This window comes from Eschrichtius robustus, chromosome 6 (genome assembly GCF_028021215.1).
Source record: "Eschrichtius robustus isolate mEscRob2 chromosome 6, mEscRob2.pri, whole genome shotgun sequence".
Taxonomy (NCBI): Eukaryota; Metazoa; Chordata; class Mammalia; order Artiodactyla; family Eschrichtiidae; genus Eschrichtius; species Eschrichtius robustus.
In genome coordinates this window covers 87,519,216-87,546,660 of record NC_090829.1, presented here as the reverse complement: position 1 = coordinate 87,546,660, position 27,445 = coordinate 87,519,216, and the positions used below count along the sequence as shown (strand labels likewise).

At 42.4% G+C, this 27,445-nt stretch overlaps 1 protein-coding gene across 1 annotated transcript in view; it reads right to left on the bottom strand.

Annotated features, from left to right (window-relative positions):
• CCDC80 (coiled-coil domain containing 80) overlaps positions 1 to 25,994 on the bottom strand; it is a 32,931-nt gene extending 6,937 nt beyond the window's left edge. The window contains exons 1-5 of the mRNA XM_068546753.1: positions 25,184 to 25,994; positions 22,868 to 24,768; positions 14,807 to 14,963; positions 4,744 to 4,880; positions 3,017 to 3,165 (exon numbers count right to left, since the gene is read on the bottom strand). Coding sequence (XP_068402854.1) covers positions 3,017 to 3,165; positions 4,744 to 4,880; positions 14,807 to 14,963; positions 22,868 to 24,757 — 2,333 coding nt within the window. The 5' untranslated portion in view covers positions 24,758 to 24,768; positions 25,184 to 25,994. The remainder of the gene's footprint in view (positions 1 to 3,016; positions 3,166 to 4,743; positions 4,881 to 14,806; positions 14,964 to 22,867; positions 24,769 to 25,183) is intronic.
• Positions 25,995 to 27,445: the final 1,451 nt, after the last annotated feature.

Here is a 27,445-nt window from a genome sequence, read left to right as displayed (position 1 = left end):
CAAAGTTCTCTGACTAGGACCTGAATAAATGGCCCTAATACTACTAATAACCACCATTTATTGATTACTTGTTTTGTGCTAGGTTCTAGCTCATTACCTTTAGTATCAAATTTACCTTTCACAACAATCTTAAGAATAGATAAATTTATTATGCCCATTTTGCAAATGAAAAAACTAAAGCCCAAAGACATTAAGCAATTGGCCCAAGGTCACACAGCTAATAAGTGGAGAAACCAGGAATCAACTTCAGGGCTGTCTTACTCATGCCTTTAAGTAATACACTTTTCTACTTTAATTTTTAAGATCAGTGATAATTGTCAGCACGATGATTCCATGACCACAGGTCATAGATAGCCATAGGACATCTACCTTATAATCCTATGCCATTCTGAATATCCATAAAAGATGTATGTTCCTGAAATAGTAGTGAATATAAGAGCTCACAAGGCTCTAACATTAGAAGGAAAATACATTTACATTATGTAGGGCCCTATCCAGTTCAAAAGACTTTAGATGCAAAATATGTGTAATGTCTTAAGAATCAAAAAAATACAAATTCAAATCAGTGATCAACTTGAATGAGGATTGCAAGCTTTGTGAGTGAACAAAAGTGAGGTAATGTCAGTTTTCCCTTTCAAGTTTTGAAACCCATGACACTGTGATTATAAAGAGACCCTCTGCCTGGAAATGGTGAGAATAATCCCTCAGAATGTCTGTAGTTGCAGGTCTCATGGCTGGACTAAATCCTTGGTTATAAATAATATCAATGAACTGGATGGCTACTGCTCTGGAGATCAGGCTGTGTGAGTTTAATGGGTTGGTTCAGTGGGTGTGCCTCTTTCAGTCCTAGAAGATTTAGAATTAAGAAGAGGAAGTTTGCAAAGAATCAAAATTGTAGTAATAATATACATTTCTGATTTTCTTTATATAATTTATGTTCTTGTGAAACTGAAGAGAATTTGGCTTAAAATGACAGCCTTGAAACTCCAAACTAGAATGTGTAATTGAGTATTTGGTTTAGATGTATAGTTTTAGGTTGAAATCTTACTAAGCGTATACAGTTATTGGAACACCTGAGAAAACTTTAGATTCACTGTATTTACAAGATTAACTTATCAAACTTATGGCTCATTTAAGTACTCAGAAAGGTTTTATTTCAAGGAATTGAAAGAAATCTATTAAATATAAAATGGCTGTTTGGCATAATGACATTGTTTAATTACTGAGTTCATAAGTGAGATTAAACATTATTCAAAGCCCCTTAAGAGTGATAGTTAAAATTTGCCAGGTTATAAATAAAATGATAAGATTTAAAAACCTAACTTAAAAGTTTAAGAGAAAACGAAGGTCTTGAATTTATAACTTGGATATATTTAACACTATTGGTTAAAATCAAAAGTAAACTTCTAAAGAATCTTTTCTGCCTAAAAAAGGAGAAAAAGGTAAAAGAAATAAAAAGAAGGGAAGGGAAGGAAAGGGGAGGGGAAGAACATACCTCAAGGACAACAGCAAGCTCTTATCCTCAATCTTCTAAATCACTGCCATCTAGAAGGATGACCTTGAACTAAAAGTTGATATTTCAGAGCCCCCAGGATTGGACAAGAAGCCATCGGCCCAGTAGAGCCTTAGAGCCCTTTCTCAGCCAGGAGAGTGGCCTGAAGACTGAATGAGCCTTATGTCCTTAGGGAGGCATGCACCTTTCATCTCCACTCCAGGTATTTGCACTGTACTGAAAATTTGGATGAAGGCAGAATCTTGGGTTCCTTTCAGCTCTGAAATCCTGTGGTTTTAAGAGTATTTTTCTTCACTTCAAACTCTGGGCCTCTGGGTTCACACTAAAAATAATTCACATTATATTTTCAAAACGAGTGTTAGATAAGAGCGTGGACTTTGGGAACCAGATTATCCTGGGGCCACTGAGTTCTAGAACTGACACTAGCTCAGTGATGAAAGTTATTTAATCTCCATTAGCCTAAGTTGTCTTGTCTGCAGCAAGACAGTAGTTAACAGTATTTAGATCATGGGATTGTTGTGAAGATTAAACTCAGGAGGGAAGAAGAAGTGCTTGGCACAAAAGGTGATTACAGCAACCCTGGAGTGGAAGTAGGGCTACTTGCTGTCGTTATTTTCATGGGTGAGAGATTTTTAAGATAGGGTTAATTGGAAGCATAGGGGCAACATACCTAGAAAATTGTAAACTGAAAACTTGGATGAATGGCAAGTCCTATGCTCTTTACACATCATGTTGTTATCTCTTAAAAGACCCAAGCTTCCTGAATCTAGAGGAATTCAGATTATCCATTTCCTAATCACAGAATTCTTAATGCTTAGGTGAAATTTCTGCATCCTTGCACCTCTTAAGGTCCCAAGGATTTGTAGAATTTTCATCCAACATGAGGGAAGGGATGGAGAAGGGAAGAAGTAGAGTGATTTTTTTTTACACTCTTTTTTGTGTATGTACTAGAGTTTCCCTTAATGGTTTTCAATAAACCATACTCCCCAAGGAATCAGGGAGCTGGGTCAAGAGGATTTCTCCTTTTGAGGTCTTAGTGGAGCTTTTGTTCTCTGCAGGGTTGGAAGGAAGCAGAAAATCAAGCAGTGTTCCAAATCCTGTTTGGAACTAGAAAGGGCCCAATAAATATGTAAAATAAAAGTACAGTATAAAAAGCCCTCCAAACTGACTGACTGAATAAACTAACACTCACAGAAGTTCAGAATTCTGTATCTGTGCCAAAAAAAAAAAAAAAAAAAAAGGCAGAAAAAAAAGAAAAGACCTATCCAAAGCCACCAAATTAACACTCAAGCTTGGAGCTGACCCCAGCCAGCCTTGCAACCAGAGCAACTTCCAAAAGGACAAGACTAAGCCTGGTGGCTAGAGTGCCGTGAAGAGGACAGACATCTCACAGGGAAGGTCACTCTGCACACACATGTCTGCTCTGTGTTTCTCTGGGGTTTTCATTAGCTCACTCAGAACACTCTGCCGTCTGCCTCCTCGGGGTCTCTGAAGGTGATGTACCTGGATAGGAAGTTCTCCAGTGACTGTTTCTTGTCTTCCTTGCAAACAATGCCCTCCTTCTTCTGCTTTTCCATGTCTTTGATTCGGGACTGGAAGGTATCAATCACATCGAACACAGACTTCATTGCTATAGGCACCTCATAATATTGCTGTTGAAGGAAAAATAAAAAGCGTATAATGTATAAAGGTGTTTCTTCCCTATGTCCAGAGGACAGAGAGCTGGAGAGAATTCAGGGTGGCTCCAGGGAAATCAGAGCCTGGAGGGCTCTTTGATTTATAAATTCTCTCCTGCAGTAGTACCTCTGCTGATTTTTTGAGGTTTTGAATCCACAAAACAAAAGCCTTTACCTTCCATGAAGGTCTTAACTTCACTCTTTTTATTGGGAAGGGTCCATGCCTTCCTCATCACACATATTCTAGGCTCACTTCCCTACCTCTGGGACTAAGCTGGTTCCTCTTCACTATACAACTGGAGAGAAGGTCAGAAACACTGTACTAAACACAAGAAAACAAACGGAATAACATGTTAGAGTATCTGACCTGAGCAATAAGGGTAATTTTCCACCAGAAGGAGGCCTGCTCTGTGGTCATCAGAAATCTACATAAACTCTTTGTGATTCCCAGAGACTATTTTATTGAGCGAGCATTACTTAAAATTAGGTCATGTTTGCTCAGAAAAAAAGTTGGAATCTAACTTTTTTGGGGATAATGAAATTCAGTTTCCTGCATCAAAGCTGTCTGGACTTAGAACAGCAACCTGAGGTGGATTTGAGGGCTGGCTGATCAGCATAAGTGCCCTCAACGGGAATTTAGTAAATCATGGAATGTGAAAGCTGGCCAAGACCTTGGGGATCATCTAGTCCAACCTCTCACATTAGAGGTGGCACAACACAAATGCAGAATGAATTATTGAAGGGATCTCTCTCCAGATCCAGAAAAATACTGTAGGTTGAATCAGCTATTCTAATAGCCCAGGCAGCTTTTTTTTAAAGGATTTTCATGTAAGCATGGGCTCTGGAGTCAACCTGCGTGGGTATGAAGTCCAACACTAACTGGGTGAACTTGGGCAAGTTACTTAACTACTCTGGGTCTCTATTTGTCCTCTGTGAAACAATGATAATACTTGCTATTTATCTTAGAGGTTTGAGACAAGGATTGTAAACATCTGAGGTGAGTGCTTGACATAATGAAAGCACTCAATAAAGATAGTTATTGTTAATATTATTATGACTACATGGCACAGTTTTTCAGGGTTCAGAATCTTTGTCCTTATCATAGGAAGAAAGTAGGTGTAAAACCCTACTGTCTTGCCCATGTTGGATCAGGAGGTAAACTTCCAGGTCCTTTCAAAGTAGGTCTATGTTAAATCTGGGTTTTCTGAAAACAGAAGCTAAATACTCTTTGCTTTTTATCACCAGGGCCTGGCTGGTGATAAACATTATAGCTATTCAACAATTGTCTGGTGAATGCATGACTTTGATGTTACAGAAGAATTTAATCTGAGTCAAGTAGCTGGGCCATAGGTGGTCATCCAATCCAATATTTTCCATAGACCACATTTCTAGACACAAATTCGACAGGACAATGGGAACTATTTGGACCATTTCAAAACCTTCCCATTTATGAAATAACTTGTGCTTAGTCATATGTCTAATAGACTCATTGACAAAAAATTGAGTTGCTATCTTAAGGAATGTCACTGCATCATCCAAAACAGGAACCCGTACCTTGACTCTCATGTCCACATCGGTGAGCACCATGAAGAAGTCATTGTAGGTCATTCCATACTCCTTCCTCAGCTCGCTGATAAGATGCTGGTCTACCAAGTCCTCATCATCCACAACACGCATAGGTTTCTCATTATCTTAAGGTAAATGAAATGTGAATAAATATGGATGTGACAAAACAGAAATCAGTGGGAAACCAAAGGGTGGAGGCCCTGAGCCTTCATCCCAAGTTAATTAGAACAGTTTTCATTAGTTGCACACATTTGACTAACATTTTGTTTGAACAAGCGTTTCCAAAGTGAACAAATAAATATAGAAACAAGTGAATAAACTCATTTTGAAAATCACTCTTCCAAAGATGATCAAACCGCCATCTCTGCCCACCCTGGTCATAGTGAATCAGAAGGAGCAACGTGAGAGTGAAGCTGCTGAGTCATCCCTGGAAGAAGATTGCCAACTCACTCTGGGGACGAGGCATCACCCTAACTCACCAGGGAAACAGACCCAGATTCTTTGGTTAAGTTTTATTTCATTTTAAATTTTATTTTAGTTTTAGTTATTTGTTTAAGTCTAAAATCAGTGTCTGTTCCTCCCACTTAGAGAATCACTTTGGGACTCAGTGAACTATGTCATTGCAATAGAGAAAAATAAAAAGCCTATGTTCAAATCCGGTCATTTGGCTCCAAAAAAAGTCAAGCTATTCATAATGTAAATTTTGTAAGTGAATACAATTTTAAGTAAAATGTTACTGAATTTATGGAAGTTTTTAATGTTAGGTATCTTTCCAAATATCAAGCCCTGAAAGCAAATTATTGTAATTCAGAATGGTTCCTAAAGGTGCTACTGGGTTAATGGGAAGTACGAACATGGCAAATTACTATGTCTGGAAAGCATTTTGGAAAGGATAGGACAGCTTTATTTACTTCTTCTCTCCCATACGGGTCACAGTGTTTCCCTCAACCCTATTAAAATTTTTATCTGCAAAATAATCCCCTGTATTTTAAAAAAATGTGTAAAAGTTAAAGTTAGCAAATATGTGATAACAGATCTATTACAGAAGGGAATCTATCAGTTATTATCAATACTGCTACCCAATGAATAGTACTACAGTAGAAAAAAACACAATTTTGCAGACACAGAGGTTATACAGCTGAGTACCACAGACTATTACTCTTTTATTGATATAAAGGGGACAATTACAATTCAAGTATTACCTTGGTTTATTTTATTAGGATTGTTGAAAGTATATAAACAAAAAGCTTCATTCTCCCAAGCAGATCATAATGAGAGGGGAGAGAATGCTATCATTAATAAAGTATAAATTAATTTAAAAGAATTGTTAGGTTCATGGTGTTGGTTTTTGTTTAGTATAGCTCACTGAATAAAAACAGCAACTTGCAGAATAAAATGCATAGTATGATGTTATTCTTAAAAGGAAATAAAGCAAAAGAAAACATAATACATCCATATGGGAATATGCATAGTAAAAAGTCCAGAAGGACATACAGCTGATAAAAATGGTTGCCTCTGGGGAGTGGGAAGAGGTGAGGTAGAAAATTTCACTGTTTACTCCATGTAAGTCTATATTATTTAAATTTTAATAAGGAGCATATTTTACTTTGTGATTAATACCAACAACAATAATAATAATAATGAAGGAAATCATTAAAAAACTGATTTGTAAATGTCCTCAACAACTAATGTTCTGATTCTAATACTTTACAAACCAGATTTTATCTTGAACCTAGGAACTGCTATTTTTAATCCATAACATACATTCATTTTTGCTTTTGTTCATTGAACAAAATATTTGCTGCCAGTGTCCTAAGCTGATTCTGTGCTGGATGCTGAATTCAGAGATAAGTAACTTGGACAGAGTTCAAGTTCCTAAGTAGAATCAAAATTAGAACATTTACATCTACCTAACAGATAGTCACAAAAACCATTGAATGGCTAAGATGAAAGGAAATTGGAGACTGTAGTGGATTTCAAAAATGGTCCCAATTCTCCACCCTTCCCTATACTTACACTTTGCCCAGTAGCTGTAGCTCCCTGTTATGGTGGATGGGTTGAACTGTCCTACCTCTTGATTCTGAGCTCATCTATATAACTTGCTTCGGTCAGGGTTAGCCAGTGTTCACATAAGTGACACAAATGGAGGCTAGAAATGGGCCTGCACATTTGGGATTCCTGCTGCTTCTGCCATTACCATGAGACTACATCCATACTAGCCTTGTAGAGGATAAGTCAAGCCAAGTTACTCTGGTCTCACCCCAGCCAGGGCTATCCCAGATCAACTGACAGCCAGTTGACCCTTAACATGTGTGCAAGCCCAGCCAAGATCAGCAGAACCACCTAACCAATAGGCAGCTGACTGCAAACACATGGGCAAGCCTAGCCAAGCCAAGCCTAAATCAGCTGAACCTTTCAGGCTTGTGACTCAATGAATGTTTAATGTCGTATGACACTGAGGTGTGTGGGTCTTTATTACATAGCCTTATTGTGGCAATAGATAACTGCTACAGACATTATCTGGCCCAACCCAGTCACATTACTGAAGATGAAACCAAGGACTGCAGTGGACACTCTGCAGTGCTGGCCAGGTCCTGCCTTCAGGACTAAAGCTGCTGTGAATGTTAGCAGCTGAATCCCTCTCTGAAAACTGCTCTCCTTAGAAAAGTGCTGCCTTTCCCCAAATCACACCCTTACAAAGAGACAGCCCACATTCAGTGGTTGCTTGCAGGGGGGGAGGGAGAAGATATAACAGCTGCCCCCTTGCCTCAAAGTGAACAACGCTGAAGGGCCAATTGCATTCAAATTCTCTCTCTGTCACTTTGTATCCCTCACCCCTCATAGGCATTATTCCTGAGAATACTCCACATTAACCTCTTGCATGCAAATCTCAGAGTCTGTTTCCCAGAGAACCAACCTATCACAGACATCATGAAGGGAGCAATCTGCTCAAGTTCACATTGCTAGTTAATAACAGACTGCAGGTTAGGACTCAGGTAACATGACCTCACTCCTGTCCAGTCCTCTCTCTACTTTCATAAAATGCATCACACTCAAGGATAGAGATGACCCAAGACCAAGATTTAAACCAAATTTTATTCTACTAAGATATGGAGGAAAAAAAAAAAGAAAACGAACTTCATGGTCTGGATTCTCCCTTCAACTAGAATATTTTCTGAAATGATTTGATCAAACTAAAAAAGATAAATAAAACATTTTGCACTCCCAGCCTACAGAAAGATCTACATCCCTAAGCAATGTTTGTGCTGAGAGAATCTGCCAAAGAAAAACAATGAAAGGCCTGACGAACACTGCATCCAACTAGGATGGGGACAACTCTAGAGCAAGACAGAGTCTACCTCTGGCTGAATTCTGAGGAGGGTAAGCGTGAGGCCAGTTCCCGTCTCCAGGTGCCTACTCCTGACACAGGTCTCTGTTACGCTCTGCATTCTGTCTAAATCAGGGCTGGGTGAACAAGAGGTTCTCTTCAGTCTGGAAAAGCAACACAGATTTGGCAGCTTCTTATTAAATTTATCCAAGTTCTGCCAAAGATCTCTAGTCCTCCTCCAGGGTGGCAGGGCTTAAAGCAAACATTCTTTAGAACACATCCTATAAATTGCCCATATGGTCCTGATCCACCTAAAATGATGCACAGATCCAAGCCCATTTGGTAGGATTTGGTCATTCCACACAACCTGCCCCTGGACCTAAGATTTTTGAGGAGGGACAGGAGAGAGGATGAACTCTGCTGTGTGCTGATGAGGACTGGCCCTAGAAGACAAACACCTGCCTAGTTTCCCACCCTTTAAGAACTCCAACTCCAAAAGTCAGTGGTCTTCATGTAGTAGTAAGTTTCTTCATGTATTTGTTCTTCCATGTCTGACTATAGACATCAATGACACTGCAGAAAAATTCAGCTCCAATTACAACTTATTAAACACCAACTGTGTGCCAGGCATTGTGTCTGAAGCCTCCCTCCGTGACTGCTGCGTCTCTGTGACATCCACGGTTTCTCTCTCCTCTTCCTCCTTCTCATCCCTAAGGAAGGCCCTTAGGCCCTGAAGGCCATTCCTCCAGTGTCCTGGGACCACTTCAGCTCTCCCATTGCTTCAGAAGTTCCCAATTTCCTCTTGCAGTTTTTCAAAGTATGAGTCACTGTCTGCCTTCATCATGAACCTGGAGTGCATGTTAAAATTACAATCCTTGAATCCAGATCTATCTGGTTCATGCTCCCCGGGGGGCACTATTCCTCTGCCTTAATCAATTGTCTCAATTGTCTAGAAAGACCAATTTGCCAGTTTGTCTTGTCTATGAAGAATGTGTCCTGCCAGGTGCTTTTCTGTCCTACAGACTGACTACTAAACCTTAAAAGTTATTTAAAATTTACTTGAAAAATATATTTAGAAATCTTTAGCGACTTCACATGGTTTACCAAATAAAGTTTGAATTCTTTGTCCTGGCATTTGAAATCCTCTAAAATCGGGTGTCAATCTAAATTTCTAGCCCTCTCTTCCCTTCTATCCTACACCCAACCTTCTGCTCTAGACCAAACCTAGCTGCAAATCAGAATCACTTGAGCAACATTTTAAAAACAGATTCCTGGACCCCATCCCCAAACTGGGTCAGCATCTTGGAGTGGGGAGAGGACCAGGGAGTCTGAATTTTCATTCTGTTTTATAAAGAATGCCTATAAACTGAGATTAAAAAGGCCAACAACACAATAGAAAAATAAGCAAAGGACACGAAAAACAAAGCATAAATGTTCCTGAAACATATGAAAATATCTTCGATCATACTCATAAAAAGAGAAATGCAACCTAACACTATATCACACTAAGATACCATTTTTCACACACCGCATTCCCTAAAAACATTCACAAGTTTGATCGCACAGTCTATTGAAGAGGTCTGGGGAGATAGACATTCTTACACATTTCTGGTGGGACTGCAATATGATACAGCTTGTATGGAAAAAATTTGGTGATATCTACCAAAACTAGATACACTTTCTGTTTGGCCCAACAATCTTACTTCTCAGAATCTATTGTAAAGATATACCCACATACATAGAGTGACATGGGTACAGGTTAATTCTGAAATTGTTTATAAAAACAATATACTGAAAGCAATCCGAATGTCCATCAAGGGGAATGGTTAAAGAAACTGTGGTAGAATCTCACAATGGCTTAATAATAAAGAATGAGGACGATCTCTATATACTCATAAGAAAAGATCTCCAGGAAATATATTTAAATGAAAGAAGCAAAACGCAAAGCAGTCCATATAGTATACTATAGTTTGTATAAAAAAGAAGGGGAAAACAAAAAGAAACTACTGTGTAGCACAGGGAACTATATTCAATATCTTGTAATAACATATAATGGAAAAGAATCTGAAAAAGAATATATATATACATATATATATTCACTTTGTTGTATACCTGGAACTAACACAACTTTGTAAATCAACTATACTTCAATTTAAAAAAAAAAAGGGTCTTTCCTAGCCAAGGTAATAAAACAGTTTCCTGTTAGAAAAAAAAAAGAGAGAGAGAGAGAAGAGGAATATAGGTATTTATATTTATTTGTGTTTGCACAAACAAGCATTAAATGGATAAACAAGGAATCATAAATATTCCTATTGGGGCAGAGAGTAATAAGGTAAAGGGTCAGGAACAGGTGTAAGACTTGTCTGTGTATGCCTTTTTATGTAGCTTTGACTTTGGAATCCAAAAAATGTATCACTTGTTTAAAAAAAAAGAATAAAAACAAAAAGTACCTATGACAGAGTCATCATCTACCAAAAAAATCTACTCAGTTTCAAGGCCCCTCCTTTAAATCCACCTCCTTTTCAAAATTCTGTGATACATACAGTACTGTGATGACTGCAATTGGAAGAGCTTATTCCTCCACCACATTCTTCAAGCACTTGTTTTATACACTTGACTTATCAAGGTGTTTTTCACCCCTTGCTTGCAGGGGTTGATCTTGACACTGATACACTTGATGTTGAATGGGATGACTGGACAAGTTAGGGCGCAGCCTCTCCAGCCTCTAGGGCACGGAGTGATTGATAATCAAAGACTGAATAAACAGAGAGGGAGACCACAGGCAGTGTCTGGAAATCTGATCACTCACCCAGCCTTGCCTCCCGGCACACGGTGGCAGGGTCTAGAGAAGGCAGCTGCCGGGCATAGTCACCACTGAAGAAAGGAGGAATTGGGGCAAAGGGTCAATTTTTCAGGTGCTCCTGTGGGAAAGCAGCATTTCTGCATTGTTATGGATCCTGATGGTTGTGAGGCTGTCCATAAAGAGCAATTCTCTTCAACAGGATCAAAGACAGAGTATTTTAGGCTGAAATGTATTCTATCAGTCTCACTTAGGAAAGTTGTGTTAGAGATTCACCTAGGAATTCTCGACTCACATGAATAAGGAATCAACACTGTCTCTCCTTGTTGCCACATTACACTTCCATCAACTCTTCCACCTCCCTTTTTTTTCTTCTTTCAAAAGAAACTATCAAAAAACTGCCTTTGCCCCATAAAAATGCCCTGTGTTCTAACTCTTAAAATTTGGTGATCAATACCAGTGTCAAAATATTTTTCATCTCTACATTTTGCTAAGCACACAAATATATATATATACATGCCTGCTGTGTTTTCCTCCCACTTCTCTTTTCATTCTGCAATAAAATGCCTTTAGCCAGCAACTCCTTCCCACCTGACAAACTTTGTCTATAATTCATTCTCTTAACATAGACACCAATATTCCTATTTTAGATTGATATTTTAAATATCTCTAACAATTAAGAATGCCTTTATGTGTTAGTTCATTCTATTTTTCGTCTTCTGTTTGGGGTTTTTTTTTTTTTAGTTTTTATTTTCTTTTTGTATTAGGTCATTCTAAACCCTCACGTATAATATACTCTGGGCTGCCAAAACCAGTTGGGCTTATTCTGCATTGGAATTTGCTCGAGAACGAATAATGACTGAAACCTTAAAGTAAGTTTCCTGGTGTTTGTAGGTCCATCATCTATAACTCAAATACATTTAGCAAGACAGGCCAGCTGATGAGTACAGCCCACACTGTAGTTGGATGTGGGCCTCTGCTTTTAAGGACCAGTAAAAGACTGGAAGAGTAGAGAGTGCTTGATTTATTTTGAGGAAAGTAAGGCCATCTGATAGATTTCCAGCTGAAAATCGGTCAAGGCTGGAGATTGGTTCACTGAGACCATGGCGCATGCCAACTCCTGTTTTCCCATGGCTGACTCCCAGTCTTGGCTGAAAGTACCACAGCCTTTCCCATAAGGGTAACCTGGGACATGACATAAGGAGAGAAAGGCCTTCCAGGAATTAGATGAGGAACAAAATAAAAGGCCCCCAAATCATGTCCAAGCTGCCATTCAGTAAGTGGCAAACACCCAAATCATAATACCTGGTTTCCAATAAGGCAGAAAAGAAAACTCAGTCCTCTACAGTTCATATTCAACCCAGATGTCTAAAAGACAGCAGGATTAATGTTAAAATTTTGCCAAGGCAGCACCAGATGCTTGTAACAGTTAGGACCATGTAGAGGTTGAGGTGGAAGATATAATGATTTTTCCAAACTTCTCTGAAATAAAGAATGACAATTCTTTGTGTGAGTTGGTGGGTAACATATTTGACACAGGGAACACCTGGTGGAGGAAGGCTTTCATCACCAGCCAGCATGTTTCTGTACTGGATTGAATACCTACTTCCTCTCTAGACATCTGGATTATAACCAAGCTCACTGACTCATGCTACTATTTGAAAATCCAGGAAGCCAATGGTTGACTCCCAGTTAACCACTGAATATGTGGCTTTGTAGTATTAGTCTCTTGGGCTTCAGTTTTTTTTTTTTTAATACACCATTTAAAAAATCTTTTCTTTTAATGTATATTTATTTATTTTGGCTGTGCCGGGCCTTAGTTGCGGCACGCGGGATCTTTGTTGTGGCATGTGGGAGCATTAGTTGCGGCATACAGAATCTTTAGTTGCGCATGCATGCGAGATCTAGTTCCCTGACCAGGGATTGAACCCAGGCCCCCTGCATTGGGAGCGAGGAGTCTTAGCCACAGGACCATTAGGGAAGTCCCTCTTGGGCTTCAGTTTTGTCACCAAGAGTAGTAATGCAGCCTGACCCTGAGAAGCACTTGTGAGGGTTCCCTGTCAACCCTGTGTAATTAGCAGAAAGCAATTACAAGTATTTTTCAATTATACGTGCTCTAGTCTCTGTGACAGCTCATTGATCTCCAGATACCTGCCAGATCAAACGGTGGTGATGACCACAGTAGTAGTACTTATTATGTGACAGGTAATTACATATAATTTCTTATTAAATCCTCACCATCACCTGTGAAATGTATATAACTATGTTCTAAGCTGAGACTTAGGAAGTAACTTGCCCAAAGTCACACAACAAATACATTGTGACCATGGATTTGAACCTCTTTATTTAACTCTAGAACTTCTTTTGTGTCTTTTGTTTGTATGATTATTGCTATTGTTGGTAAGGACACACTCTCTGTCTCTCTCTCTCTCACTCTTTTTGTTCTCCCTCCCAGACATACATACAACACAGAGATAAATGTCCACAAACCTATCACTGACCCACAATGATTTATGAGAGGACATTGGAAAGGATGCTATTTATTTTCCTTTAGAACTATCTCAGGGAAAAGTGAGCTAATAAAAATAGAGAATGCATAACTGTAACTTCAAACCCAAATAAATTTGGGAGACCTGCTGGCCACCACTGTACCTATACTAAACAATACTGTATTGTGCACTTAAAAATTAGTTAAGAGGATAGATCTCATGCTGAGTGTTTTTACCACAATAAAAAATATGATTTAGAAAGCTAGACTATATTAAAATCAAGTTGACATTATCATGACATAATTACGACTGATATGTGTTCAATGATACCAAGATCACATGACAGAAAAATATGTGAGGTAACATGTTACATGTAATGAAGTTAAATGTTAACTAATGGAGGGACTTCCCTGGTGGTCCAGTGGTTAAGACTCTGCACTTCCACTGCAGGGGGCGTGGGTTTGATCCCCGGTCAGGGAACTAAGATCCCACATGCCGCAGTGCGGCCAGAAAAAAAAAAAGTTAACTAATGGAAAAAGTATGTTTTATATGCTTTCAGATGAAATATATTTTATGAAAAATATGCAGGATACACAAATGGTACAAGAAGAAGGATTTTCATTATAGTTGAAACAACAATAAACAAAAGTAGAGAAATCATGTAAGAAAAAACTTTTTTTAAAAAAAATAAAGCTCTAGAGATGTAACAGTTATAAAAGAAATTGGGTGGGTTAGAGGTGGGGCTTCTGACCATGAGGCATAACTACTCACAGTAAGTCTTGCCATGTTCCCATGAGAACGCAGTGAGTTAGACCTCAGCTGCCCAACGCTGAGCTGTAAGCCTCACACGCATCATTAATATGAAAAATTGTGAAAACTCCACATTCAGCCAAATCCCTCTGCTTTCCAAAAGGACGTGGGCGCCATTCAGTCTGTATTTCCAGTGATTTTTCATTTAGCTTCACAGCTTCTCTCAGCCCCGGCTCATTCCCCCCAAGCCTGGCCAGAGTCAAGGACCCCCAAGGGTCTGCAGGAGCCCCATCTGTGAGGGAGTCGCCTGCAGCATAAAGGCTGCAGGAATATCAGATGGTGCTGCTCACAGGCAAGAAGACTCAGGATCCAGAAGAAAGTGTCAGGATACCTCTCTGGCTGCCCCCGACACACTGTATTACTTCTCCCATTTTCCTCCATCTTACTGACTTTCAAACCATAGAGTGCTTGCATATTTTTCATTTTAAAGTGCCCAAAACTTAAACCAGAACCATTCAGGATGGCTACATATCAGTAATTAGGCAGACTGACCTTTGTTACCACAAGAAAAGAGCCCTCTTGAAACCTGAATTTTCCTTTTGTTTCCCCACCGACCTCTCCCACAAGCTGTGCCCCACCTTAGCTGAGAGACAAGCAAGAATATAATAAAGTGTTTCAGAGAACCTAGCTGGAAGTGGTCGATTTTCATGGTGCTGTTGTTGACAGGGCCAAAGATGGTGATCACGGACACTTTCCTGGTGGCCATCTTGCAGAAACTTTCCAGATACTCATCTCGCTGCTGCACATACATGTTGTTCTCGGCCTTGGGAGCAGTGATCAGCTGGAGGAGGGTGAAAGCAAGAAAATATTAACTCACGGTGATAGTTTCACACAGAGGCAAAAGCCAAAGGGATGATTTGGAATAGAGGGTTGGTAGTGACTGACACCTAAACTAAGAAACTAGATTGTTTTGTTGAATAGATAGTATAATTAAGGCCAAAAGAGACCATTTGGAAAGGGCTTTTTTTAATGACTCCAGACAGCTTAGAGTTTTCTATTCATTTCCACTATTGTTTGCCTTCATTATCAGTCTCCATGTGTCTTGGTTTTCTCATTTGTGAACTCTGCACAGGAATGCTTCTTTCGCAAGGCTGATGTAAGCATTACATGATACTGGGCATGCAACAATTGTTCAATAAATGCTATCTCTCTTGTTTTATTTTTTACTTATTTATTTTTTAAATGACTGTATTCTCTCTCTCTCGCTTTTTTTTGCTGCACCACGCACGGCATGTGGGATCTTAGTTCGCCAACCAGGGATTAAACCTGTGCCCACTGCAGTGGAAGCACAGAGTCCTAACCACTGGACCACCAGGGAATTCCCATTTCTTCCTTTATTTTGATCTTCATTATCTTAATTGGCCGCTCAGACATTCATGAATTCAGTGGTTACCACTATTATCTCATGTCTCACGGGGTTGAGTGTCATCGACAGGCCTTGGGCACTATGGAAAATTCGATGGCTTAGAATTTTTATCAGGCAACCTTGCAGAGAATTTTTAGGACAGCCTTTTGGCCCAGTATTGTCACGGAATACAGTCATTGTCACACTGGGCCTGCATAGAGCTCGCGGTGGATGTCTGATGTTGGAGTCCTCGAACAGGATGGGTTTTACTTTTTCAGTTCAGCCTTCTCTCCAATTCAAAACTGGTATTTTTCACCTCGCCCCTGTGTCTCTCACACTCACTTTGAACCTCTGACTTTTTCTGGGAAAGAGAAGATAGAGCAATAGAAAGAGATGCTTTAGTCACCAGCTATCTGGGAAAACATATATTTCATTATTTTGGATAAAATGAGGATACTCTTATTTTTTAGGGCTCCTCTTGAACCCTCTCCCTAAGAATGCCTCAGTGTTGTAATCGAGCCCGAAATAAAAGCCTTTTGACTCTGGTGATGATTTTTGCTGCCTTTTCCCGAGCTTTCTCCAATTTTACCAGGTTCTTCCTGAGCAAAAACCAGAACTGTGTACCACAATCCATGAGTGTGTGGGCATGTGCTGTTCACCCTGGAAGTGGAAGGACGTGAAGTTTTATGCCGATGATGACCAGGTCTTTGCTGACCTCTCTAACCCCAGCAGCTCACTAGGCTGATGTCTGCAGTAAACACTGTCTACTCACCCATTAGCTCAGAGGCCAGGACTGAACTGGCAGTGAAAGCGTGGAGTCCTAACCACTGGACCACCATCTATACCGTTTCTTTCTTTCTTTTTTTTTTTTTTTTTTTTTGTCTGTGTTGGGTCTTTATTGCGGTGCGTGGGCTTCTCATTGCGGTGGCTTCTCCTGTTGTGGAGCATGGGCTCTAGGAGCGTGGCCTCAGCAGTTGTGGCACACAAGCTCAGCAGCCATGGCTCACGGGCTCCAGAGCGCAGGCTCAGTAGTTGTGGCGCACGGGCTTAGTTGCTCCACGGCACGTGGGATCCTCCTGGACCAGGGCTTGAACCCGTGTCCCCTGCATTGGCAGGAGGATTCTTAAACACCGCGCCACCAGGGAAGTCCCTATACGGTTTCTTTCATTTGACCAATTCAAATTTGTCAACCACTTTTCTACTTACCCATCTAACCTTATAAAATATTTCTGAAGTCTGTGGCTATTAGCTCGGCATATTGCAGAGGGAAAGTCACCATGTTGTTAACCTCTTTATCGAATACTTTATCAAAATGGTAATAAATCTGGTCCCAGCTCATCCTGCTGTTTATTTTGCTCTGTCAGAGACGTGTTTATTGCTGCCTGCAGGCTTTCCCTTCTAAGAATTCTCTGTGCTTGAGAAAATACTATCCCTCATGGAAATCAAAATGAGTTCAATAGCTTTTGAGTGGAACATTAACAAAGTTTTTCCAGAATGAAGTTTTGTTTTGTTTCGTTTTTCTCAGATTGTTATTTATCTTAAATAGACATGATTTCATTATTTTTGATTTTGTGTTTATATACCTCTTCAGATGGACAGGGCGAGTAGGAAATGCTTGTTTTAGAAAAATAATTTCCCAAGAGGAAAATAATAAAATTTCCCCTTATTTATTCATTGATTCCTACTTAGCCTTAAAAAAGATTTAAGGTGGCTATAAAAAGATATAGTGATGGTATTTTCACTTTGTTAGTTTTTTAATTAGCTACATGACATTTGAAAATAATTCTTTAGGTTTTCATGGTAGCCCATATCCAGGAGTTTTGTTTTTAGTTGGTGTGTTTTAGGTTTTTCTTTCTGGCTTTTTTTTGTTCACAGATACACTATTTTAATATAAATAAAATGAATGTTTAAGTGAGAACACAAAAGAGTAAAAAAACGAAGGTAAGATTTACTGGTAATGATTCTGCACTCCCTGTTCTAAAAGAAGGATAGGCCCATATTTAGAATATATGCCAGATGACTGATAATTACCTGCCTCTGTAACTTCAAATCCATACATAGACTCCATTCCATTCATGGACCCTTACAGTACATGGGCAGACCATGATATGACAGGATTTTAAGAGTCCTCAAAGCCCCCTTTGGTCTTTTTCTCCCCCTTGTGCATAATTGAGAATTTCAGAGAATATGTAATCAAATAGAACCTCATTCTCCCCTGCCTGGCAGCTTCTCCCATGTATCTCTGAATACAGTAGCCTTAGGCCCTGGATACCCAGTGGGAACTGTACTTAAATAAATAAAGGGCTCTGATGTTTACTTTCACCTCAGGTCCTTTGCCCAAGGAAGCCTTAACCCACCCGTGAGGTGACATTCATTTAGCATGACTCATTTCCTAGCTGCCAGCCCTCCACAACCTGGCCTCGGGCTTTCTCTAGCTAACTTTCCTCCTATTCCTCCCTTACGTGACCTCTTCACGCTGCAGCCAGACCGGCCTAAATTGTGAAATGAGAGGAATCTGTGCAGAGTGGCACAGAGGAAGGGTGATTGCGTCAAAATTGGAAGGCCTGAATTTTAGCCCTAGTTCAACCCCTGGCTACTGTGTAACCTCAACAAGGCCACTTAACATTCTGAACCTTAGTTTTCTCATCTTTACTATGGAACAACTTCCCTACGAACTCATAAAGCAGTGAGAATCAAGCATATATATTAGTATATATATTATATTAGTATATATATTATATATAATATATACACAGGCTGTGTGCACCAGAGCATCATAGATGTATGTTGCCTCTGAATAATTCACTCACATTCCTTCCTCTGCCTTCACCCATGTCACCCTTCTCACCCAGAAAGTCCTCCCCACCCTTCCACCTTATCAGAATCTGAGTCATTCTTCAAATGCAGCATCCTCCTTAAAGTGTCTTCTAGCCCACAATGCTTTCTCCTTTTAATTACTGTTCTTATTGTCTGCACGGCTCATCTGAAATTTATGTCTTTCCTTTTACCACTTTGTTTTATGTTTATGTCATATCTCCCCAACCAGAGGATCCGTTCTTCAAGGCACTTGAAGCCACAGCCCCACCACTGCCGTGCAGACAGTAGAAGCACAATTCTGGCCCACGTTCCTCAGGCTACACAGATCATTCCAGCCAGAGGAGTGGTTCCCTGGTTATGAAAGTCTAGATGCAGCCCATGAACCGTTGGTAAAGACACTCTCCCTTACGTTCAATCTGCTCCTCGAGTTTGCAGCACAGAAAGTAAAAGAGGCTGATCATCTAAACGTATTTCAGCGACTCTTTCCCTGTGTGTTGACATCTACGTCCCATTCATTTTCTAGTGTGGCAGTACTTCGAACAGTGTTTAAAATGGTATCCAGTCCCCGCTTCCTAAAAAGAGCATTCTAGCACTTCTCAGTAAACATTATTGTCTAGCACTTGGCCTCTTTCCAGTTTGGTGGTGATAAATCAGGGCACGTAAAGTGAATTTAGAATTGTGTTGTTCTTTTTTATGTTTCTGTTCCAACTGGTGTGTTGGCACAAGCAGCCTCAGAGTATAATGAAGCCAGGTTGCATAAGTAAAGGGCACAAACAGGAATGTGAAGATGTCAGGGGGAAGATATTTTAAGTCTCAACTTATTCCAAATACTGTGTTAAGCTCAAAATACTAGGACAGGATTCTGAGAAATAGCATCCCAGCTGGTAGACTGCCTTAGTAAACCGGAGCTCTATATCCTTTTCTAAAATTAAACCAAATAAGTAGATTGTTGTCCCAATATCCAAATTTCTGAGGTAAGGTTAAAAGTATTAATGTACTTGAGTTACGGGAGATTGTCTCCAAAGAATGCTTAAACTTGAACTTGAATCTATGTACTGTGGCGTGATGAGCCCTCTTGCTCATTGACCAGTATGTAGATCTCAGGGCACAACATGATGGCTTTTCAGCTACACTCCAGAGTCCAGTGTTTTAGTGATAAACAACGCATCTATATTCTCACTGTTGTCATCCCCAAACCAACACCAACCAGTCTGAGGGGTTAGGTTAACTGGAATTCAATCTATTGTTCTCCACTGACTGTGTGGAAAGCCGGTGAGTTGAGGTGCAAAGAGCTAGCTGGGTATTTAAGACAGAAACTCTACATTGGTGCTCAACACAAAATGTTGACAATTGGTGTACCTCACCCTTTATATGAGTAATTCAAGGTTGAAAATGAATTTTAAAACATCCGTATTACTAACGAACAGGTTCATTTCTCAGTTTCCCCTTCTCTTTATGGCATATGCCCATGATAAGCTCACACCCATGGGAAGGCAGAACGGGGAAGTGGTTTGACCCTCAGTTTTAAAAATCAAACAGACCCCAGTTCTAATTCTGCCTTTGTCACGTATTAGCTATACACCTTGGGAAACTTCTCAACTTGTCTAAGTTTCTGTTGTCTCCTCTGTAAATGGAGTTGATTAGTCCTTCCTCATGGGACTGTTGTGAAAATTAATCCACAGTCTCAGCAAAGCACCTTGCAGGATGTGCCCCTTTCAGTTGACAGGCTGAGAGGCAGAGGGTTTGGAGGCTTGACCTCTGGCCTAAGAATAGGACACCTGGCTCTACCTGCAGCTCCTTTTGAAGACCATTAGGATGCTGTTCACCTGACCATAACCTATACCATCTCTGCCAGTGTTTCTCTAAGTAGTTAAGTAGCAGTTATGTGATGTTTTCACATCTAAAGAATGCTATAAATAAATGCAAAGCAGTAGGTTAACTGTAGTTGGGCACCAAGTTACTGAGAATCTGGAAAGGTGAGCTAAAAGGCCAGCATAATTTCTTGGAATGCAAACCTCATTTCAGTTTGAGCACACGGGTTAGGCTGAGGCCAGTTGGAGGGCTATGTTGTCAGCTGTACTTTAACAGCTTGGAGGCTGCTGAGCCTTAATGAATATTAATTGAATCTCTGAAACTTCCTGAATAACGTCAGCCATGCTTGACGGGAAAAATGAATGGAAAAAAGATAAATGGCACCAGCAAAACCTTTCACCCAGAGACCCTGGTCTCCTCTCTGTCTGGTGAAAAAGACACTTTTCTCTCCATCTTTTGACTTTATGTTGTGTTTATTTCATCAAGTCTTGTCTAATCCATTCTTATTTTAGACATCCTTACTCTTCAGGGAACACAGTTCCGATATGATCATCAGCTGAGCACACGTGGGACTGAAATGCGAGACTGAAATGCCTCCTGTTGGTATTTTCTTTCTAATAACAATCCCGGTTCTCTGTCCAACCCCAAAGAGCAACCCTGCCATGAGCAATCCCAGCTGGTTTCTGTTTTGCCTCACATGACATCAGCAGAACCTGTCGTTTGAGTTTCATTTGCTAGAAATTTATGATCAGGGATACTGTTAAAAGCAGAAAAGACCCAGCTGGGCTTTCAAATCCCTGACTAAGGGAGTGGAGAGAAAGAGAGAGAAATGAAAGGCATGACTAATATCAGGGATATAGTATGAAAACCCCTTTCTTCTGACTCACAAGCTAGGGGCGGTGGAAGTATTTGCCAGATGGGTGCACAATTACAATCCTGACATTTTACCCATGATTATTTCCCCCCTGGTTAAAACCTGACCATGAGGAACACTATGTCTGCCCTGCTGGCCAAATGGCCAGGGTTGGGTGATATGCTTTAGTAGGCTGGACAAAGTCCCAGGTACTCAGGAAGAGAGCAATAGAGCACACTACTAATGCTTTCCCATACCCCAAAGAGAACACTTTGCCCCCGGAGTTTCTGTACTAGGTAGAATTCTACTCTGAAATCAGTGATTCTTCTGGTTCTGACTGGAAACCTGTGTACTCTGGGAATAACCAAGCAGCTGTTAAACTACTCTAACAGTCAGCCTATCCTCTGCTAAACTAAGTTTATATAGTTACTTTAAGGCTCTGGTGAAAAACAAGGTAACAACATACAAAAAATATATAAAAAGACACACACATCACACACACACACATCACACACACACACATGAACCTGTAGAATCAACCAAAACTTAGGCTTTGTTCTAATACATAGATACACACACTATGGATGAAATAGCTAAGAGAATCTGGGGATATGCCCCACCCATGATAAATATCACAAGGGACTCTGCTCTGAATAACATTTCAAATGCACATTTAACTTTTTGAAACCACTAAAGATACCTGGACACCAGAGTCACTTTGCTCAGACCATTAATCCAAATTTAGTTGGAAAAACTAAAAGACCCTCTAAAAGATGCCATCTCTTTCGGTGGCAGGAATGCAGGGCATGGAGTCACCTTGTGTCTTCAGCAGGATAGATGCTGTCCTCAATGGCATGGGACAGCTCCCTTCCACCCAGCTAGCTGAGAGAATTATTCCTGACTCAGGTTACCCAACATCAACTTGCTGATCTTTTTCTCTGAATTAACTGCATTATGCCCTTTTCCTCCTAGACAGCCTGGAGTAAAATGTAGCATTAAGAAGCTAGGGGCAAAATCTTGGAAGGGCACTAAAATAGGGGCAAGGAGACACTGAGAGAAGAGGAGCCGTTCTCTACACTGATGAGAATTGCCTGTACGTTTCAGATGGTGCTTATTCCTGTCCAAAGCCCTCTTGGGTCTGACTAGGTTCTGGTATCATTCTTTGGACGGTGGCAAAGCAGTGGGGGAGGCAGCCTTTAGGGGAGAAGATTTTAGCCAGCTGGTTTTAAAAGTATATTCGTGAGGGCAGACCAACAAGGACCCTTCCCCACTCCCGTCATACCCACTCCCCACCCAGGCTGCCCTACTTTCCCCTTTGAGTCTTCCAATTGCTGATATATACCTAATTAGGGGGGAAAGGAGGACACCTGCCATTTACCCATACACATGCTTCTAGTTTTTAAGCTCATGCAGAGAGAAACGCTTTTCCTAAATTGTGACCACAGCCAGTGCATTCCACTTTAGGTAGTCTTTTATTCTTCGCACTTGGCAAAAGAGAGCGGTATCCTCCTGTGTATCTTTCCACTGTCCTGTGGAAGAGATCAGTAAAGTGGGGATGGGTCTGATGGGTTTGGAAGAAGCTGAGTACAGGTGCTTCCCTGGGCTCATGGCTAAGATCCCCCAGTCACTGATTCTGTACTTAGGGCTGTGGGTCTGTGTGGATAGAGGTTCATAGAATATATTAACCAAAAGGAACCACTGGCCTGGCTGGCTTTCCTTGACAAACCTCATGATCTTCCTGACATAGCACCTGTTCAGCCACAGGCTGCCATCCAACAATGTGATTTTAGAAAACTGACACACCAAGCCCTAACACTGCCTCGGCCCACAGAACAATGCCAAGGAGAAGATTACTTACAAGGAGCCTTCGTTTGCCTTCCAAGGGCCCCAGCAGGTCGGTCACCGACTTCCTGGGACTCTGAGTGAAGTGTTTTGTGGGTTTCAGGTGCCCATCCTGCTCCGTTCTCCCCGCCTTCTTCTTCTTGTTCTTCTCTTTCTCCTGCCTGCTCTTTTTCTCAGCCTTTTCCTTCTTCACTTGCTTTTCACTCTTGAGTAACTTGTCTGCTTTCTCACTCTTCACCCTCTTTTTCTTCTCCTTCTCGGGTTTCTCAAGCTTTTCGTGCTTTTTAGACTCCTTCGCTTTTTGGGGGGCAATATTCCCCACCTGCAGTTCCTCCTCCAGCTGAGAGGCGGTCGGCCGGCTGAGGTCATACTTACCCTCGTACTCATTGCTAAGGATTTTGTCCCGGGCTTTCTTTTGGGGAGGTTTCCCCTTCGCTGGCTTGTGAGGACCCGGCCCCACATTTGGGTCCCGGGGGCCGTGCTCCCACCTGTCCGTGCGGTTGTCCTGGAAACGGCCGGCGCCAGCCCTGGTGCGGGGCTCGGAGACGGTGGTGGGAGGGGCAGCCGTGAAGCGCTCGAAGCTGGTGGCCTTGCTGGGCCTCCGGGCGGTCTGCGGCCTCTCCCTGGGCTGCTCCTTCCTGGGTGGAGGGTAGAGGTTCTTGGAGGCCACGGGCCCCCTGGCAGTGGCCACCTCGGCTGTTGCGGATGCCCTGTGAGGCTCCGAGGAAGGGTGCACCCGGGGGGTCCAGGGCCTCTGGGTGATCGGAAAGCCCATGGGGGTTGTAGGTCTTGCAGTTACCGTCACCACCCGAGAGGTGGCCCGAGTCACTGCTGTGGCTGCAGCAGGAGGCAGGGTGGTGGCCCGTGGGGTTGTGGGCGGTGGAGGAGGGGCCCCCGCAGCCGTGGCCGGTTTTCTCATCACCTTCAGCCGACTCTCTCTGGTTGGCAGCACTTGTGCTCTCCTCTGCTCCCCTTTCCTCTTCTCACTGCTCAGGCCTGGCCTTCCTGCCTCTCCACCATCGTTCCCCTCCTCCACCACCTGGCCCTCTACCCCGGAGGCCTTACATTTTTGCACAAAACCCTTCTGCCTGATCTTCTCTATCCTGCGGATGGGCCCCTGGTCGATGATCTCATACATGGCCTCCAGCCTGACCGGATAAGGGTAGCGCTCCTCCACCTGCAGCGTCTTCTTCAACAGCACCATGCCAAACTTGCCCTTCTCCAGCTTCAAGAAGCTCATGAGCTTTGGGATGAGGCTGGGGTCCAGGGGCTGCTCCAGGACCCGGCCCTCAGCGGTGATCCTCCGCACCTTGCCTCCTTCCTCGCCTGCCTGGTGGAAAAGCACGATCTGCTGGATGTGCCTTTCCGCCAGCTCACAATACACGTCGTCCTTCAGCAAGCTCATCATGAGCCGGTAGTAGCCTTCCGAGGCGTGGGGGGCCGAGATGACCCACACCCTATTCTTCCCTGCAAAGCTGGCAAGGATGTTGGGAGAGCTGGAGCCAGACGGGAAGCGCAACATTCTTGACCGAGCTGAAGACCCCTCGTCTCGGACCATCTCACGGGGAGAGCTCCGGGCTGCCGGCCTCCACTCAGTTCTCGCTGGGGCGCCGTGGATACCCAGGGAGGCTGACGGTGCCGTGGCATGAGCCACTCTCAACACCGGTACGCTCCTCCTTCTTTGGAGAGGCTGGCGGTTTGCTTCTTCCGGAGTGGTTCTTTCAATTCCCTGAGACCTCCCCGTGTGCCTCAGTAACCGAGCTGGCCTTCTGTTGACGGGGGAAACCGGAGGCGCTTTCTGCCCTCCGTGGCTCCCTCTATTCATGGCATGCGTGTGGGGTTCTGATCCGCACACCAGCCACAGTGCCAGTAGCATGGTAAAACTGGGTCCCATTCTCCATGTCATTGTGCAATCCACTTTGGGGAGGCAGCAGGGTCAAAAGACGGAAAGTGGAGGGCAGAGTAAAAAAAAGAAAGAAAGAAAATCATTTAATTGCAAACAGAGCTGGGCATTATCTCTTTCTCTATCTTGGCCAAGGGGAGGGGAAGGGGTGGTTAGAGAAGAAGAAGGAGGAGGGAGGTCAGGGAACGGAAAGTCGGATGAGATCCTGTTGCATTTAAGTCCCTGTAATTTGTCAGTGCTTAGCAGAGACAGTTATATTAAGCAGGAAACCCATTCAGCATGCTTGCACTGTTTCAACTGACTGTCTGATGCTCCAGAGAAAATGCACACTGAGCATATTAATTATGACAACATTCCCATTTCATTTCTTCAAATAAGCGACAAAGAAACAAACAAACACAGCAAAGACAGGCAGGATTACACACTTACATGGTGGCTCATGGAGATGGAATGCAGAGGCTTTTAAAAGCAATCTGAAGTGTGCTCCCAGGACAGTTCCTAGATGAAATACTTTTCCTCCCAACTCTCTTTCTCCTTTGCGAGGCTGTCCGATACAAAGGGGTGTACTGCAGCTCCAGCTCCCAGAGCCACACGCAGACCACCGCCTGTCTGGACCTGAGGGCTGAGCTTTCTTCTTTTCTTTCTGGCTGTGCCTTTTTACCTTCTTGACAAGTAGAGTGAGGTGAAAGGAGCTGTCCTTTTAAGTCTTTGCATCTCCATTCGTCTGCAGCTTCTTTCTGCTCAGGCTTGTGTGTCTGTGTGTGCCAATGCCCCCGGCCGACAGTACTGGACGCCCCTTAAAGTGGAGCCCCAGCTATTTCTGAATCTCGCTCTTTCTCTTTTTCGAGTTCCAGGATCCTTCTTATCACCCTTTCCCCCACAGTCTAGCTTAGTCCCTTTGTTTCCGAGCGTAAAAGCACTGGGATTAATATAGTTTCCAGGCTGAGGGAAAACACAGGAATGTGATGTTGAAAAAGGACTTTTTTCTTTTCCTTACGCTTCTCTCCTCCCTTTATTTCTTCCCACCTTTTTCTCTCCTCTTTTCCTTCTCCTTTTTCTTCTTCCTCTTGCCTGGATTCAGTCCCAGCAATGCCAGGACAACCTCAGTTTTGATCCAAACCAAACTCAAACAACAGCAGCCACTGGAAATCAAGGAAACTTCACTAAGAATTTAACAGATCAGCAAAACACCGCCTCCTTCCCATTTCAGCATGGTGAGCCTGAGCCTGGACTGGGGGACAGAGAGGGGCTGTGCTTTGGGGTCGGGTGGCGGGGCGGTGGGGGGGGGGAGTTTTGAAACACTGCACATCATCGTAAATCACTTTAAAACAGGATGGCTGAGGACTTAACCCCTTCCCCACTGAGTCATCAGGGCACTATCCCTTCCTGTCTGTACACAGACTGCACTTCGGAAAGCGAAAATTCTCAGATTTCTACATCTGACTGCTTGGTTTTCCTAGAGACAGATATTCATTTGCGTCAGGATGATTGTCTGTACATACACAGACAGTATGTATATTTATAGTTCCATGTGTGTATTTTTATCTCTTTCTCCCTGCTTCATGCATTTCGTTTGAGGTTGGAAAAGCCCATGGAAAACATGGCTGGGTTGTTTTTATTTTATGCTAACTGGGGATCATATTACTATGTTCTTGTTCCTAGTTTCTCCTTGGCATGAAAGGAAGCTGGTAAAAGGTTAGAAATGCAGGCAATGGCTGCTGTTCCCCTGAGATTGTGGGCAGCCATTACACAGGGAAAGGCCATTATGACCTCCAATTCTGGACTCTGGCTAGAGATGGTAGGCTAAGAGCTTCCTCAGAGGGCACGAGTGTATGTGCATGAGTGTGTGTGTGTGTGTGTGTGTGTGTATGTGTGTTGCACTGTCTTGCTCTCTGGAGGCTTCAGGTGTCCAGAGGTCTTTAGGCAATCCTTTGAAATAGCCATATCGGGTTTCCAAAGGAGATACTGAGGCAGCTCTGTGCATCCACCGCCTGGATCTGCCATGAGGATTCAGCTTTCAGTGGGGAGGGAAGACGCCTTGGGTTATACAGATACTTCTTCCAGCCTCTCCAAGTGCATTCAGTCAGCATCAACTGCCACGGACTGTGGTGAGCCAGGGTTTTCAGGAGGTTCCTTGAAAGCTAGGCCATGTTAATGGCTACCCTCTCTGAATAAAACCTGGTCCCTGGTTGCTCCCTTTGATCAGCCCCATCTCCGACTGGTCATTGACTTTTCCTTCACATAAGCTCCCAGCACTGAATTGAAGATCTGTAGAGGGCTGAGTGTCAGGCTCTCAGTCCACAGCGTGAAGACCAAGGGGTGCCAAGAAGGAAGGCCCTCCTGTGGAGCCTTCTCAGATACTTGTGAGTCCAGAACAAAGGTGGGCTTCAGGCAGAGACCTTCTGTCTGTCTCCTGGAGGCAGAGATTTCCCCTTTCATGGGATTCACCTGTTAAGTTGATCAAATGCCTTGTGCTGAGTTGGACAGTCCTAGATGTGATTTCCTTTCTCATACCATAATGTGTTCCACACAATCCCTTACTAGGTCTCCCCGCTTCTTTCTTTTCTCCTCCTTTTGTCTTCTCCCTGCTGATAACAACTCCTATTCATTGAGCATTTTCACATGAGGCTCTGGTCTTGGCACTTTCATATATTCTTTTATCTAACCCTTACAGCCTCCCTAACAGATAGG